The 18,757-nt window shown below is 36.1% G+C and overlaps 1 protein-coding gene across 3 annotated transcripts in view; it reads right to left on the bottom strand.

The window, feature by feature from the left end:
- Positions 1-18,757, bottom strand: part of APPL1 (adaptor protein, phosphotyrosine interacting with PH domain and leucine zipper 1) — a 56,855-nt gene that overhangs the window by 26,014 nt on the left and 12,084 nt on the right. For 2 of the 3 annotated variants that reach the window (XM_011279730.3, XM_045051710.1), the window contains exons 5-17: positions 18,405-18,492; positions 16,724-16,765; positions 16,097-16,155; positions 12,936-13,082; positions 11,994-12,076; positions 11,138-11,296; positions 10,036-10,224; positions 7,800-7,842; positions 6,501-6,557; positions 3,884-3,975; positions 2,868-3,050; positions 878-930; positions 131-305 (exon numbers count right to left, since the gene is read on the bottom strand). In XM_011279730.3, coding sequence (XP_011278032.1) covers positions 131-305; positions 878-930; positions 2,868-3,050; positions 3,884-3,975; positions 6,501-6,557; positions 7,800-7,842; positions 10,036-10,224; positions 11,138-11,296; positions 11,994-12,076; positions 12,936-13,082; positions 16,097-16,155; positions 16,724-16,765; positions 18,405-18,492 — 1,370 coding nt within the window. The remainder of the gene's footprint in view (positions 1-130; positions 306-877; positions 931-2,867; positions 3,051-3,883; positions 3,976-6,500; positions 6,558-7,799; positions 7,843-10,035; positions 10,225-11,137; positions 11,297-11,993; positions 12,077-12,935; positions 13,083-16,096; positions 16,156-16,723; positions 16,766-18,404; positions 18,493-18,757) is intronic. The other variant, XM_045051712.1, reaches the window with a different exon arrangement.

Genomic DNA, 18,757 nt, shown 5'->3' with positions numbered 1-18,757 from the left:
AGCCCGACGCAGAACTCGAACTCACAAACAGCGAGATCATGACCTGAGCTGAAGTCGGATACTTAACCGACTGAGCCACCCAGGCGCCCCATTTTTTGCACAGTTTTTTAAGGGGAAGGTCATTACTTACTTTAAACAATCACAAGTGACTAATAAATGTGACTCTGTCATACGAAAGATGTTATGGATGGCCCGGGCAGCTAAAATTTGCCGCATTGTTTCATAAACAACATCTGGATTGTCATCTGATTTCACCTCCATGGAACCAAGAAATCGGACAATAAATAACTGATGAAGAATAGAATCTACAAAAGAACAAGATACATTATATATTTCTAAATTCCACGTATCTCTTCCTAAGAATAAAACACACTGTCACCTTTTAGATTTTGTAGTAAAAAATACAACCTAGTAGAAGTATTTACAAATTACTCCTAACTACAGTGTTCATGTTATAAGAAAATTAAGGTCTCAAATTCAAACAGCAAAAGGTTCTGCTTCAACAATAGGTGGTTCTTGTACTATTCTTATACCTTTGCTGTAAGCTTGAAATGTATCAAAATAAATAGTTACTGCAAAAAGAAAAAAAAGTCATGCTCCAGTTAGCAGAAGAAAACATGAACTGCTAGGAAAAACTTAAAGGACCGCTTCTGCGTTGAGAATTTGACTACGAGGTCAGAAGTATAATATTCTAGAATTTTAATGAAATCTTTAAGCCTGATTAAGTTCTGTTGCTTTGAGTGTACTATGAGCAAAAAGAAAGCTATGAAGTAAATGTACCATTAAAACAGCATACATCAGAATAAATAAAAACAAATCCTTCACACAGTTTACCAGAGAATTTTTAAAATATAAGAATACTGCACATCTGTTTTACCTTCAGTTTCAGATTTTGTACCTCCTCCAGATTCTCCAAATGGATTTGTGCGCCTGAAAAGTTTTTAAAAAATTATGAACCAATGGTCAGTTACCATGAGCCATATGGAAGAAACCTCAATCATTGAAACTGGAGTTAAAAACTAAGAGTCACAAAAACTTGTACACACATTTTTTTATAAAGCTCTAAAATGCCTGATCCTGTCAAGGTACGCTACTGATGACCACCTTACTCTGACAAAGGCCTCTACCTTCACACTTAGCAGGCTGAACTCAAAGCTGCTGCATTCTAGAAGATGTGGATGAACTATAGACAGACACACACACACCCCAACATCCTAATAAACCATGTTGTGAAAACCTTGAATTCAAATAAAGGGGGAAAGGAACAGCCGATTTAGCTTCAATTTTAGCTACCTAAGAAAAATGCCAAGGATTTCCTGGGATTTTAAAAACCTCTTTTTAGGTCCTTTATTACATGTTGCAAGTTAACTATGCTAACTTGAACATTTTTAAATTTTAAACCTGTATTTCTGAAGGCATATGTAATGGAACGCAAGAAGAAAAGCTAAGTAGGGATGAAGCTACCTCCCCTAAGGGTGCTTGGTTCTTGGCACACCCACAATGAAAGAAGAAAAGTACAACTGAAAATAGGTTTTATAAACAAACAGAGAGCTAAGTTGTTTTAAATAACATTGGCATTAAGATAACATGAAATTGATCTCCATAATACATGTCTGACCTATTCTATCAAATCCTAAGTAGATTTCTATGATCAAACAGAAATTTTTTCTTGGTCATAGCCATGTATATCCAAATCAATGTATGAGGTGTCCAACCTACTTAAATAAATTTGTCTTAAGTCACATTTCCTTCATCCCAGAGCCAAAAACAAATTTTTTTTAACAGATTTGATATTTCTCATTATTATAAACAAAAGATGATTTATTAATGATTCATAACATGAATTTAGTGCCTTCCTGGAGATTTTTTTTTTAATGTTTATTTTTATTTTTGAGAGAGAGACAGAGCATGAGTGGGGGAGGGGCAGAGAGAGAGGGAGACACAGAATCTGAAACAGGCTCCAGGCTCTGAGCTGTCAGCACAGAGCCCGACACAGGGCTCGAACTCATGGACTGTGAGATCATGACCTGAGCCGAAGTCGGACACTTAACCAACTGAGCCACCCAGATGCCCCAGGAGATTTCTTACTCTGACTCAAGATGATATTTTTCTTTTTTTTAATTTTTTTTTCCACGTTTTTATTTATTTTTGGGACAGAGAGAGACAGAGCATGAACGGGGGAAGGGCAGAGAGAGAGGGAGACACAGAATCGGAAACAGGCTCCAGGCTCTGAGCCATCAGCCCAGAGCCTGACGCGGGGCTCGAACTCACGGACCGCGAGATTGTGACCTGGCTGAAGTCGGACGCTTAACCGACTGCGCCACCCAGGCGCCCCTCCTTTTTTTTTTTAATGTTTATTTTTATTTTTTGAGAGAGACAGAGAGAGAGAGTTGGGGGAGGCACAGAGGGAGAGGGAGACAGAGGATCCGAAGCAAGCTCTGTGCTGACAGCAGAGAGACCAACGTGGGACCCAAACCACAAGACTATGACCTTAGCTGAAGTCGGGCACTTAATCGATTGAGCCCACCCAGGCACCCCTCAAGAACTTCTGAAATATTGTCATGACCTAAAGAATGGACTATTAGCTTTCTTCTGCAATTTTAAGAGCAAATACCAGAAGCAGATAAATAATTCAAAATTAAGTAATCTCAAAAAAAAATTCAAAATTCTCTTAAACTGAATTGCCTTCACTTATTTGAGGCAGAAAACAAAGAGAAAAACCTACATGATTCTTTCTCAACTACCAAAATTAGGTAATTAAAGAAAGTACAACACAGCTGATATATATATGTGAGACACACTGTGTAAAAATGGAATCATAAACCTTATAGACCATAGAACCATATCACTGTGATGCCATCACCCACCTGCCTCCCTGGCCAAAGGCTTTTGCCTGGCCAGGCTGATCTTCACACACAGGAGAAATGATGTCAAACTGTATTGGAGTGTCTGGGGCAACAAGAGAATCTAGAGAGAGGGCAGCCAAATTTGTGGACTCAGATCCCAAGGATCCTGAGCTGCTGGTTCGAGCTGTCGGTGGCCGAGATTGTCTAAGCACAGAAGAAAACCAGAAGGCATTGCATTTAGTTTTCTCTTTTGGAAATTAAATACAAACTATGAGAAACTTTTTTTTTTTTTTTTAAGTAGGCTTCATACCCAACAGAGCCCAACATGGGGCCCGAACTCACAACTCTGGGATCAAAACCCAAGCTGAGATCAAGAGTTAGACACTTAACTGACTGAGCCACCCAGGTGCCCAGAAAATACAATTTTATGTCAGTAAGAGGAACAGAACAAATTTCAATAAATACAATCACAGCTACTTATTTAATAACAGACTTCTTTCTTTCCAATGACTAAATTCAAAACCATAAATGACCTCACTCTAGAGATAAACACTAGGAAAATTTGGAATCTTTTTTATTTAGCATTCTCGCTGGTAAATTTACCAATTTGAAAATATACTTTCTATGTCTGGGGGGCATATTTCGTACTAACGTAAGTAGCACTACTAAAATCAAAGTGTTTTGCTAACACTTTCAATAGCCCATATAGTTTTAAGACATTTTTTTTTTGAAGTTTATTTACTTATTTTTGAGAGAGAGAGAACGAGCGGGTGAGCAGGGGAGGAGGGAGGGAGGGAGGGAGGGAGGGAGGGAGGGAGAGAGAGAGAGAGAGAGAGAGAGAGAGAGAGAGAGAGAGGGAGAGAGAGAATCGCAAGCAGGCTGCACACTGTCAGTACAGAGCACAGTGTGGGGCTTCATCTCATGAACTGTGACATCATGATCTGAGCCAACCAAGAGTTGGACACCTAACTGACTGAGCCACCCAGGTGCCCCAATAGCCCATACAGTTTTAAATAACCAAAAGTCTGGTAACTCACCCTGCCGGGCGCAGACTTTCATGCCTCTGCTGGAAAGATGGGGAAGGAGTGACCGCTTCCAAAGCCGACTGATTTACTCGTGCAGCAATTTCCTATTTTGTTTTTTAAAAAGGACTAGAATTAGTAAAGCAAGAAAACCAAAAGTTTGAACAGAACTCTGAATTGTCAGAATGCTCTTGAGTAACACTTAAAATGCAAATTGGAGTTACTTAAGTAGTTCCACATTCCATCTTAATATTAAGACACATAATTAACTTTATAACATAATAAGCTTCCTCTTACTTCTTACAGACCTAGGTCTTTAAATATTTAACTACCAGATTTTCTAGACTAAGGTTTGTATTGTTAGACCTAATACAGCATCTAGTATATAGGTACTCAACACATTTGCTAAATAAATAAATTTAAGAGTAGGAAACAAACAGAAAATATCAAAACTATTAAAATTTTTTATAACTATACAGCTGAGTGTTTTCATGATCTTCCAAAATATATTTACGCTCAGAAACATCTACATATTTATTAACTGATGAAGTTATCATTTTTGGACCAAAATGTGAAAGAAAGCTTCCTATAAGAAATATTTTTAAACTTCATATTTCAAACACTGGCTACATAAAACAGTATTTGCATTAGAAAAAACATCATGTAACATTTAAAAAAATTTTTTAAGTTTACTTATTCAGGCAGAAAGAGGGGGACAGAGGATCCAAAGCAGACTCTGCACTGACAACAGAGAGCCCGATGTGGGGCTCAAACCCACGAACCATGAGATCATGATCCGAGCGGAAGGCAAATGCTTAACCGACTGAGCCACCCAGGAACCCCATCGTCACTTAACATTTTTGCATTTCTGTGTCTTATAGTTAGCAAAAATATCACAACAATGCTACAAGTTGATCAGAATTTCTCCTCTCATTAAACACAGATAAAGTAATTCTGGATAATCTGGAAAATACTACTTAAAATTTAGAGTTCTGATAACTTGTGGGAAAGTAAGATAACCCTGAATTATTCAAATGCAAACACTGTATTTACCACGTATTCTCTAGGTATTAACAGATCATCCAACTTCCATTTTAATTTTTTGTTACTCCCAAGTAGCATAACAGAAAGGAAAAGCTAGACTGGCAACAGATCTAATTACTACAAGCAAAAGGCTTCTCTACAATTAGCACTAATTTTCTCAGATTAGGCTCATAAAATTATTATACAACTAACAGAAGTTACTAATATTTTGGAGATCATGAGATACTGTTTCTTTATTCAAAACTTGTTCCTAGGAATCTAAGTCCTAGGTGTCTTGGGTGGCATTTCAAAGCCATTATGATAAAAACAGAACTCTTCAAATTGTTCTTCCATTCATGTGAGCTTAAAACCTGCAAGTCATCTTTAATTCATCTCCTTCATCCTTTATATTGGTCAGTTAGTAACTACTCTAGTCAATGTCTTTTTACTTGTTTCTACAATGTATCATTTCTTCTCTCTTCTCTTAGTTACCAGGGTGTCCAGACCCTCAGCTCATCCCTTAATTATTGTAATGGTCTCCTACATGTTCCCAGACACCCCTGTCTAATCAACTATTATCCAACAACAGTTTAAGACTTAAAAAAGTGAGGGCTTCCTAAAGAAATCAGCCCTGTTCTGCCTCAACTCAAATTATCAGTACTGCACAGCCTTGAGGTGTTCTGGAGGTGGCCAAGTTCACAGCACACTGGGCCCACCAAGACTGGCAGAGGACACACAGCTCCTGTCCTAAACCAAGTCTTTTCCCAACTACACTGTAGCATGGACCCACTTGTTTCCTTCCACAGTTCTCTGGGTTCTGCCTGTATATCTGGATTGCACCTACATGGAAGTTCATCTGGCTTGATACCCTTGCTACTCAAAGTGTATGTGGCAAAACAGAGTTCAGGCTGAATACCCGAACCCTAGATATAATATGTATTTTAACAAGATCCCCAGGTGATTTGTATGCACATTTCAGCTTTCAATTATTCTCCAACAAGAAACTTGAACTCCAATTATACTACTGGTTTCAGAAACACACCGTTTCTGCCCTTGTGCTTTTGTTTTTATTCTCACATCTGCAATTTCTTCTCTTATCCTCAAAATATGGACAAATCTTAGCCAGCTCAGGAGTCTGTATCATCTCCACAGTTTTCTCTAAAATTAAAGTCCATATTTGATCTTAACATTTTCAAATCTTAAGCTTCTAGTCATTACTATACACTTTCAATTATATACTATTTTATATGAAATGTTACTTAAGTGTAACATTTCATATAAATGTTTGTATTCCCATACACAGAGGCCCCTGGAGGGCAGAGCCCTGGCTTATTCTTATTCATCTGTATCTTTATCCACGGTGCTCAGCCCAAGGCTAAATCCAGCATTGATACCCAGTAAATATTTGTTAGCTGACAGATTTCCATTACATTTGAAATAATTTATCTAAGAAGACCAGATGCTCATATATGGATACGTTAAAGCTACCCATTCAAGGGCAAATCAAGATTACAGAATTTGAGAGATTAAGACATAATTAATAAAAGCCATGTAAGCCACAGAAGTATTCAATTTTGCCAGATCTGGATATCATAAATAAAAACATTACCTCTGGATTTTCACTTAAATATATTTGTTTGGATATGTTATTTATTGTACAGATCCACTGCAAGAGAAAAAGAAAAAGAAAAATAAGACTTTTTTCCTACAATCCTTCTCTTCTAAACGAGAATGTTCAATATCTCATTGTATAGAAGTTTCATAAGATGTAACACATAATCTTTCTCACAAAAACAGTATTTTCCTATGTACATAAGTATAGTCTGTGTGTAACAGAACAGTGAATAGATTTATTATTTTTAAAGCCCAAATTAACTTCATACAAGGGAATAAAAACATAGCAATAATGTTAAGTTATAATTTAGTAGCCTGTATTTGTCTTTTTATATCACTTCCCTTCATAATCTCCACCAAATAAGAGAGTCTGGATTCAGATTCATGATTAACACTAATGCAAAAAAGTAAAGAGCTAAATATATTCCCAGCGAATGCATTTTACATACTTCCCTTCTTCAGATTTATAACTAATTAACATAGAAAATGCTCTCTCTTCCACATTTTCCACTTCACTCTCGAGGATTTCAGTCCATGATGAGCCTCATTAAACTAAAATTCTGTGTGGTAAGCCCTGCAGAGAGCAGACACAGGTCTGTGTTCCTCACAAACCAAAAGCAAGTTTTAATACCTACTCTTTTGCATAAGAGGTAAATAAAAATAGATCTCTATGTAATTTCTAACCTTGTCTTCTACCAACACAGTTATAATACCAGATAAAATGGCTCAAAATCAAGTATAGTATACTTTCATCGAAGAGTATTTCTCAAGACAAAGTTTTTGAAGTGTCAGTTCTTGGTGGTAACTTACCTTCCATATTTGGTGCACTAGAAGTAAAAATGGAGCCAAAAATAAAAGACTCGTGAGGAAGAACAGACACTCCCAAATTTTTGTTTTTCTGTCTTTCATTTTAAGCTTTACTTGCTTCCTGCCATGCTACATCTGTTGCCACTACGTTCTTAATGCAGCAAATACGGTCTCAGAAAGTTGGTGAGAGAAGAGAATAAATTAAACTGTCACCTCATGATACTACTAACTTGCCAGAAAGCAATAGTCACAAGGTCATTTCTGAAGTCGTGCCTTTAAAAAGACAGACAGCAACGATTTCTAACGTCTCCCCTTATAGGTCTAGCTTTAAAATTGTGTGTGAAACTTAAGAATGTTGCTTGGGGACAACAGATTTTATTTTAAAAAATTTTGTAATTAACTAGGATTTTCCAAATTTGTATCTTAATATTTAGTTGCTGAGATATCTTGAGATGTTGCTGAAGAAATTAACTAGATAAAATTTTACCTCTTCGTGGTCTTTTTTACTTTCTGCTTGCAAAATTGAAGATCTGAAAAAAAAAAAAGAAAGAATTTTGACCCTTAACTTAAAAAAAATTGATCTGAGAAAATGTTTTATCTTTCAAAGTACATATAAAACCAATCAGTATCAAAACTTTAAAAACCCAAAACACACAACCAATCAATATCTTAGGAAAAGGAGACCACCAGGGGCACCTGTACTCATATTTTAACAACTTTGACTTTGGCTGTCTGTGCCAAAACATAACCAAAAAAGAAACAGGTGCTGTTTTTCAGAAGACAAACTGTACCAAAAGAACACTGCAAATAAGACAATGCACTTCAACTTTCTGACATATCCTATATATTTCAAATATAAATCAGTAATCCTAATAGAAAACACCAATTATACTTAGTTATTATTTCTCCATAAATATAGTTAAGTAAAATTTTTCAATATATTAGTCACTAACATTGGGATGTTTAGCTTTCCTATAAATGTTACTAAGTTAGAGAAAAAAATAATTACTAATTTTGAATCACACTAGGAATGTGAAATGAGAAATCATGTAAAGCATTATTAGCAATAAAATGAAAAAACAAAAAAGTAAGTACTTGTAGTAACATATTAACAATTTGGTAATTCTGACAAATGAACACAGGGACTCCCAACATCCAGCATGATAAATGACACAGTAACTGACATTCATTACATATTTAAAGAAGGAATATGAAATTAAACCACCATTTGATAAAAGACAGTGAACCATAGCATCTTAACATAGAGAAAAAAATGACTGAAAATTCAGAAGCTGTATCTGAATAGTAACAAACATCAAAAAACAGTATTTTAATTAAGTAGAAAAAAGCTACAGATAATTTAAACATCATTAGGAAAAATTTTAGATTATGGTTTACATCCTTAGATAGATTATAATGCAGCCATTGTGAAATGTTTTTAATAAGCAGCTGTAGATCCAAAGTGTGTGTGTGTGTGTGTGTGTGTGTGTACACACACACACACACACACACACACACACACACAGCATTTCCTCAAGTATTTTTTAAAAAATGTATTAGAGGGGCTCCTGGGTGGCTCAATCGGTTAAGTGTCTGACTCTTTTGACTTTGGCTCAGGTCACGATCTCATGGTTTATGAGATGGAGCCTCACGTCAGGCTCTGCACTCTCAGCGCAGAGACTGGGTTTTTCGCTCTCTGCCCCTCCCCCCTCTCAAAATAAATAAAGTTAAAAACAAATGTAGTTAGAGTAAAAACTGTAAGGCAACAGACCAAAAATTAATTCTTGCTTCTAGTTAGTGAGATTATAGCTTTTCTCAATATTCCTTTTGTTTTATTTTTCTGTTTTTCAAAAATTTATTCTAAAAGCTAGTCTATGGGTTCTCAATGCAAAGGTAACAGAAGTTTTAAAAATTGCACATAAACATTAATGGACTAAATCATTAACTTAATCAGAAATACGTAACATTTAACAATGACATTAGTGGGGCGCCTGGGTAGCTCAGTTGGTTAAGCATCTAACTTTGGCTCAGGTCATTATCTCATGATTTCTGAGTTTGAGCCTCGCGTAGGGCTCTGTGCTGACAACTCAGAGCCTGGAGCCTGCTTCAGATTCTGTGTCTTCCTCTTTCTCTGCCCTTCCCCCACTCATACTCTGTATCTCTCTCAAAAATAAATAAACATAAAAAAAATTTTTTTTAATAAAAAATAAGTAAAATGACATTGGTATTTGCACTTACTACACATTAGGCACATTACATTATGTTAGATTTCTATTCTTCATAACAATTTACAAAGTAGGGATTATGACCACCCCACCCTCATTTCACATGTAAGAAAAAAAAAAAAATGGAGCTCAGAAAGGCTATATAACTTGTCTAAGACCACATGGTAAGTAGCAGATTTCAAATTTGAACTTTCTGACCCCAGGGTTAGGGCTCTTTCCACTAACTTGTGCTGCCTTCCCCATACCATGCAGAATTTTCAGTGAACAGTATCTTAACATGAAATCACAGGTTTTTACCATATGACCTTGTTTTGACAAGGTCATTTAACCTAGTCAGAAAGGAAAATTCAAATCATTTCTACATGATTAAAAGGAAAATGATCTTAATATGTAATAAGCCTAAAATAGCTATAAAATGTCTGAATGGCAAGGAATTATCATGCATTTCAGTAGTTCAAACGATTACAGATTTTATTAATAGTAGGAAAAAATACTAACTTTTTTCCATCAAAGGAAGTGATCTGAAAACAGTACCGCCTGTCTTCACAGTCAACAGCCATTACCGAACAGTTGTCTATGTCCATGGCGAGGCCTCCTGCTACATCCCCACGTGCCTGACTCATTAAGTTTCCACCCTGCGTGAAGTAAAACTGTCTGTCCCAGGTAGATGACACCAAGCCTGTTTTACTAAATGAAGAAAGTACATTCACTCTTCAGTATCAACACACCTGAAATCTCATCATAAGCCAGACACAAGATAAAACATCACAAAGAATCAGCTTGCAAAAAGGCACCAAGGTGCCTAGAAAATACAAATAGCAGTTTTTCAGTCTCTAAAATAAATTCATGCATGCCAACCCACTTTTGCGTGTGTGCGTGTATTTCCAAAACAAGGCTAGAAATGATCAAATTGCAACTGTTATAACGATGTTCCATAAACTACAGTTCACCTTTCAAGAGAAAAAAAATCGAAAGGAAAGAATTCATTTTGTTCCTAAGGTTAACTGGCTTTATCCTACCTTTAGGTAAAAACTGAAATTTGATCTGATGGTATAATTACATATAAAGTATGATAAAAGTGATATTTAATGATATTTCATGTAATCCTAGATTTAAACTCAAACTGGTTTTGCTTTTAAAATAACTCTGGGGGACCCTGAGTGGCTCAGTTGGTTGAGCGTCCAACTTCGGCTCAGGTCATGATCTCACGGTTTGTGAGTTCGAGCCCTGCAACAGGCTCTGTGCTGGCAGCTCAGAACCTGGAGCCTGCTTCAGATTCTGTCTCCTTCCCTCTCTGCCCTTCCCCACTTGTGCTCTGTCTCTCTTTGTCTCTCAAAAATAAATAAATGTAAAAAAAAAAAAAAAATTTAAAAAAAATAAAAATAATTCTAAATTATTCAATAAATACCTAAATAAAATTTTACTTCTGAAAATTATTCACGTACCCCCATCAAAAAACTGACAAAAACACTAATACCACTAAAAAGATTCAACCTTTAGTAAAATCAAAATAATTTAGCAGATATCAATTATATATTATGTTCACTTGATATTACCCTAGATGATATACAATGTATGAAAATAACTGTAGTTCTCTTACTTCCTAGCATTAAGGTATCCAGCTTTCCGGGTTAAGTTTCGATTAACAGGAAATTTCGTGGGATCTGGGTCAGGTACATATAAGGGGTCACTGGCTACTTCCAAATCCTCTATTGTCTGCTGCATGGTCTCTACATCATTGTCCATTTCCCTGCGAACACTAACACGGAAAACAAACCACAACAAAGAACTGTTTACCAATCATGTTTACCTAAACATTTGTTTTGTATATATTTTCTTAAAGAGAGTAGTAGTGGTGTGGGTAGTTAAAATAAAACGAACACATTATGAAACAAATTTATGTTTTAAGTGAAACTTAGATATTACGGCAACAATACTAAATTAAAAAACTACCACACTAAATACCTAACTTTGGAGGAATTTTCAAACTGCTCTGTCCTGTGCCTTTAAAACAATCATTTTCGTCTCCCTGCAGATCTCAGATTGACCACATCACTGCTCAGACTTTTGAACCTGACCAGAATGACTTTCTTTCGTTAAGCTTTCATGGCTTGAAAAGCAAGATGTACATAGCAATTCCCACCCATCCCCCACAATTCAGATAACTGTGAAGGTAATTAACTTGTGGTTAATTACTATTATGTGTTTGTTATGTTTAGACATAAAACCTAGTTTAGAATCAATAAAATACCATAAGCCTTGACACAGTTATAAAATTCAGAGTTCAAATTCTGTGGAAAAGATGGTGAAAACACCAAGAAGCATGTGAGACACACTCCCATGGCAGGGAAAATAGCCCTCAGGAAACTAAATGCTAAATATTTGTAGATTATGGCATTTAGCTGTTAAGTTATTCTTGTAACTTCATTTTCAATTTTAAGGAAGAAAATACTTACTTCTGTACACTTGTTCCAATATTAGTCAGGAATTCTTCCAGCTGTTCACTGAGGTTTTCAGAACCCATCTTAAAGAAACTTATCTAAGGCAAGAGGGTGTGCATGTGGGGAGATGAGCAACAGAAACACACACAATACAAAACATACTTAAAATGAATCATACAGTCACCCAGATACAAAGTAAGGTAATGAACAAGGGAGTATTCCCATTTGTGTACTAGTTTACAATGACTTCTACTGGGCTTGGAGCAACTGTAAAAACCAGACTTCAATTTCACCATACATTTTTTTATATATTAATATATGCATATGGTAAACAAAAACTGGAAAACTTTAAGTCATATGGATAAACCTATGTTTACTACAAAGATAAGTTTTATGCTGAGGAATAGTAAGTGCTCATATTTGAAGAAATATCTGAATTTCCTTAAACTCTTAATTTTTAGGGACGTGCCATCTCATATTGACCAAATTTAATTTTCTAGCCTCCTCCCTGATGCAAACCTCCTGGGACACTTTGGGGTTTCAATCTATTATTTTTAACTCAGGAGGTATGCAGGGAACATGAGACAAACTCAAACTTGCCCATTCTCTTTCAAATCTACTCTGAAGCAAGGGTGAAAGGAAGTTCCAGCAGAAGTAACTGCAGGATTCATTTAGCTTTCTGTCCCTTGTCCCCAACCTGTGATGGACAAGGACTAAATACAAGGTAAGTAATTTCATTTACCTGAAAAAATGTGAAATTTTCATTTGCAAGGAAAACCATTCTAGCTTCTTTAAAATAGTATTCTGATGACATTTTAAATTACTTTTGAAAATACACACCCAAACAGAATATTGTGACCTTAGTCTGTAATACCCTAATGCTTAACATGAATATCAAACTCAACATGAAGTTTTTAGAACAGTTATAATCCAAAAGACAGTACAGTCAGTATTCACCTGAGCTTGCATGTACCCGAGTAGAGGTTCTAACAATGCTATTTTCTTTTTGTACTGAAGAGTATTTAATGCACAAAAATAATGCATCATGGTCTGGTGTTGTTTTTTTCTGGAGGTGTAGACATCTTCTGTGACTTCATACTTTACCTTCAAATAAAAACATTAAAAATACTATTATATATCTAATTGTGTACTTATGTTTAATTACCTTTAGTAGTGGCTATAGGAAAGAGCCTACCCAAGGAAACTGGTGTATTACCAGCAATTGTGCATCTTTATTTTCTAAGATACGAGAAATCCTATAAAATATTGGCTAATTTTCCTGTCTTACTACCAACTACTCCATCTTAAAATGCACATGTAAAGCAAATTCTGCACATAACTACGTATGATACAATAACTGAACTAAGTGTGGCAGAAAAAGTCTACCACACAGAGGAAAGGCAGACAGTGGTTTGGTATTAGCTTAGCCATCAGTCTTTGATCTTGGTCAGTTCACAGCATACCCCTCTTCTGGTTCTCCCCCTGCTGCTCTTCCTCTCTTGTACTTGTTTTTCTTTACCCACACTTAAAATACGTGTGCTCCTTTAAGTTCTTGCATTCAGACAACAAGCATTTATTGAGCACCTATTATGTACTGTGCATTAGGCTCTTCTCTCTTCTTGCTTTCCTTAGAATGCCTAATCAAGTACCCAATACCAAGTATTGGGATTGTATATCCCAATACACCAATGACTCTCAAATTTGTATCTCTTGCCCTTCACTCTCCTAAGTGTCAGAAGAAGCACATCTCCAGCTAGGCTCTTTATGTGTGTGTGTGTCCACATGTGTGTATAAATGTGCTGGAAACGTACAAAACTAAATATAGTATCTTCCCCACAAACCTGTTCCTCCGTTTCTTAGCTCTCTTAATTATCCCAAGATCCACCCCATCATCCAAGAATTATAGGACTCTGAGGCACCTGGGTGGCTCAGTTGGTTAAGCAACCGACTTCGGCTCAGGTCATGATCTCGCAGTTTCTGAGTTCGAGCCCCGCGTCAGGCTCTGTGCTGACAGCTCAGAGGCTGGAGCCTACTTCAGATTCTATGTCTCCCCCTCTCTCAACCCCTCCCCTGCTCATGCTCTGTGTCTCTCTGTCTCTCAATAATAAATAAATGTTTTTTTAAAAATTTAAAACAAACAAAAAAAAAAGAATTATAGGACTCATTTTCAATTCCTCCTCCTACCATAAGTCTTGTCAGTTCCACTCACAAAATATTTTCTAGAAGTATTTCTTCCCCTCCACTTTCCATAACGACCTTAGCTGAGGCTCTGCAAACTATTTTGGTACTTTTTCAATGAGTTCCCACTAGTCCTGTCCCCTTCACATTTCCAGTAGTATTTTTATTCTGTAACACAACTGCATGGTGTTACCCACTTTAAATCCTTTAAGTAGGATTCCTTTAAGGAGGCTGCCCACTTTCTCTAACTCAAATTTCAAAGTCACTGAAATAGCCCCAAACTCCTTCTTTCTTGTCCTCTCTGCCACACCTCCCCAAATACATCCTATGCTCCAGACACACACCATTATCATAATAATTATTGCTAGAATTTAATGAAAACTTGCTACAAGCCAGGTACCCTGCATGCATTATCCCATTTCATCGTCAAAACTACTGAGTGTTTTTGACAAGAGAAATAAAGGCTCGAAAATGACGTCAGACAAACAAGCAGCAAAGCTGAGATGTGTTCTCATGCAGCCTGACTTAGAGCCAGTGAGTACTCCTAACCTTTACATTCTCTAGACTCTACCATGTGCATCTGCAAAGGCTGTTTTTCTTCCAGGAACGCCCTCTGTCCCCCGTCCCAAACCAGTGACTTTCACTCATCTTCAATCCAAACAGCACCTCCTAAAAGTAAAGCCTTTCACCAAATCACCAAAGTTAACTGAGGCTCTCTGTATGCTCTTGCAGCATTTTAAGACTTCTATTTGTTAAGTACTTAACTCAATGTTAATTCATGGGTTCTCTTCATCCTCGTACTCTGGCACCCAATCCAATCCAGCTGTACGCCTTCACATAGGAATATGCCTTCCTTAAGTGCATATTGTCCACTCCCTGAGGATGCGAGTGGAGCCTATTCACACTCTTGCCTCATGGTACCCAACATATAGCAGATGGTCAAAAATTTTTCAAATAAAACAAAATTGGTAAAAGAATGTTTTTAAAACTACCTGGAATAACAACAACAAACCTGGAACAGCCAGAAGCAACATAAAAAATACAACAAAATTCTAACCTAGACCTTTAAACTATTTCGTAATGTAGAATTCAAAATGTATATATTTCATCAATATTTGCACCGTCAAATAATCAGTGAACTAAAATTAGAAACTGAAAGTTCTTCGTACTGAACTTTATGAGACACATTCCCTTTACTGCGTCACAGTAGCTGTTGCACAGTAAACTGTACCCAGTCGTGGATTCCCACAAGCGATCACTGTGTCTCTACCAGCAGCCACAGCCAAGGCTGCAGAAACCAACTCTGAGGGCAGAGATCACCTCACTCAAAAACATCTAGTGGAGCCCTACTCAGCAAGCCTTGGATCAGGCACTGAGAGAGAAATGATCTTAAGGAGCATCCAGATGAACTTGTTAATAATTTCTTTGTTTTTTACTCACATGCATATCTCCTGAAATAGAGTGAAATATTTCTGGATTTCACTTGTGGAACAAGTATCAAAAACTATATATATTCCGTGTAAAAGAGAAGGTCCTCATAACAGAAGTTCATTCAATTATGTATGCAACAATTCAACTGTTTAACCACTGTTATCTCAGAAGACACTTCTGAATACATATATAGTCAAATAAAAATAGGACACATGCAATGTTATCAAAACACAAAAGGAGCAATGCTATATACTGTGCATCAATTGCATTTTTGGAATAGTTCTGTTTACTTAGAAAATTTTGCCAGCAGAAAAATAGTTTGTTCAAAGAGATAATTATTGTCCAATAATTATCAGAAAGGCTTTGAAACAAATAGAAGGAAAGAACCAAGGGCAATACAGAAAAACGTACAAAGTAACTGCTAGCTACTATGTTTAAACAGGAAAAACCAGACCATCTAATGAAACAATTGCTAATTGTGATACTAAAGGAGTAAGTATGTATCACACCTTATCATTTTCTCTTTTTTTTGACAATCGGCTATATCTGTTAATTGCAGCATCATGATCTGGAAGAGAAATAACTATTAACAACAATACAATAGTACCTTACAAAACTTAAAACTTACCTGACAAAACTTATAAACTTACAAAACTTATAAACCAAAAAAACTTTAAATGGTTTTCACATGTGCATCTTTCAACAAAGGTACTAAAGCAAGAATTCTCTACCATATGAGCAATCCACTTAAATGTTCCCATTATGTTTCTACTTATTTAATTGGCAAACTATTTAATTCCAAGTAGACTGTACTAAGTTTTTAAAAGTATTTTTCAGTATAAAAATGGCAAATGCTCACTAAAGACAACTTTGGAATATACAGGAAAACAAGGAAGGGTAAATATTACGCCAATTCCTCGGGTATTATTAAGACAACAAACTGAAAAATCTGATTTAGTTTCCTTTTAAATTTTTCTTGTAGCACAAATAGTGCAACTTAAATAAGAGCACTGATTTACATAATATTCACTGAAACTTTTAATTAGGTTCATTTTTTTCTACTACATAGAACACAGATTTGTGTTGATAAATAAATAGATCACTGCGAGAACCAACTGTAAAGTATTCAAACTTACCATTACTAGCAATCTGAAACACTTCCTTTAATGTCAATATTTCTGGAAAAGTTCAAGAATAGTTTCAATTTAGCATATTTATGAAATTTCTTAAATTTTGTTTAGAAAACAGTAACTGCCATTTAAGCTACAATTAAAATTCCAAATAACATTTCATAATTCAACAAAGTGAAAAGGTTATTCTGTGTTTCAAGTAGCCTATGGAACATTCACTATTATTAACCACAGTTACACCAACAGAAACTCGACTTGCCACAAATTAGTAATATGACACAAAAACAAATTTTAAAATCATTGCAAATTCTAAGATATGCAGATTAGTCTTAGTACCAGCATGCAACATATTCTTTTATTTATTTATTTATGTTTAAAGAGAGAGAGAGAGAGAGAGCAAGAGAAAAAGCACACAAGCAAAGGAGAGGGGCAGGGGGAGAGAATATCTTAAGCAGACTCTACACTCAGCGTGAAGCCCAACGCAGGCCTCCATCCCATGACCCTGGGATCATGACCTGAGCCAAAATCAAGAGCTGGTCACTCAACCAACTGAGCCACCCAAGCACCCCCTTCATTCATTTACTGGTACTGACTCTAATAAGTAAAAATGCTGAATGAGGAACAAAGAATAATTAATAAGGTTATGACATTCAGACTAAGAAAAGAACTTGTTTATACTGACCTTGGAAATAACCATTCTTAAGGATCACCACCATAAATATTAACTCCATCTCTAAAATACATCTGTCTTTATTTCATGCATAATTTAAATAGTTTGCCATCCACTGATACATTAGTTCAGTTTTAATTCTACCTATATTTTCAATAAATAAGTCTATATGACTGTCTGAGACTGTGAATTATGAGAAAACAGAGCCAATTCTGTAAAACTCACATGTTATCACCTACTAATCCTAAGTGGGGAGAAACAAAACCACCATAAACTACTAAGTCATGGGTTGCTAGATGTGCCAGTACTCCTACCTCCCACTACTGCAGCCCATAAACACACCTCCTGTGCCACTGTCACCTCCTTGAGCTCTCAACTTCCTAATCCATTTTCCTCAACATCAAATACACTCTATTCCATCCTTAAAAACTAAAGGAATTGGGTCTACTTCTTAAAGGCCTCCACTGGCTTCTCCTTGCTTATAAACTCAAGTCCAACATCTTTAGCATGATCTATTTCTAGATCTGTCTCCTGTCATACCCCAACATACCCAACATTGCTGCCATACTGAGTTCTCGTCATCCACAAAACAAGCCATGTATTTCTCCAACCCATACCTTTATGCTTTCTAGTCCCTCTAATAGAACAGTGACTCTCTTCTCCTGGCAAATGCGTCTTCACTGTTCAATGCTGAGGTCCCATTCTTGGTGATGCCTTCCTGACACCCTCCTCTGAGGCCCCACAGTACCTTGCTCATTCCCTAATTATAAGAGACAGAGTATCATAATTATCTGCTTCACCCATCTCCTTCTCTAGGCTTTCTCAAGGAAAGTGACACTATCCATATCAGTACTTTCCAGTAACTAGTTTAACATCTAGCAGGATCTCCCACAAATAACCAGTGACAAAGTGGTATAAACTGTAGTCAGAAATGGTTAAGGTATAGAGTAATATGCACTTTGGAAGTATTAATCTTCTGACAGCTAATGAAAGTAAACATAAACTTGACTTCAGTACCTTTCAAATCTCTTTCTTTAAACTGGGTAATGGGGAACATCATGGCATCAGCAAGCTGTGTTGAAAGTACTGCATGACAAGAGCTAAGCTAGTAAAAGAAAGACAAAAAGGCCAAATAAATAACTATACAGAGACATTTAGCCAGTGTTATGTAAATTAAATAAAATCTAGTAAACAGATGCTGATCCATTTTATATAAGAGAACACTCAAAATTATATGATATACTACAAAATATTATACAGTAAAAAAAATCCATTTAAAACTCTTAGGAAAAAATACAGGATAACCTTGGATTTGGCAGTGGTTTCTTAGATATGACACCAAAAGCAAAAGCAACAAAAGAAAATATAAG

The sequence above is a fragment of the Felis catus genome, chromosome A2, assembly GCF_018350175.1.
Source record: "Felis catus isolate Fca126 chromosome A2, F.catus_Fca126_mat1.0, whole genome shotgun sequence".
In the NCBI taxonomy this organism is placed as follows: domain Eukaryota; kingdom Metazoa; phylum Chordata; class Mammalia; order Carnivora; family Felidae; genus Felis; species Felis catus.
Note: the sequence above shows the minus strand (reverse complement) of the source record. Positions and strands in the feature narration are given on the sequence as shown.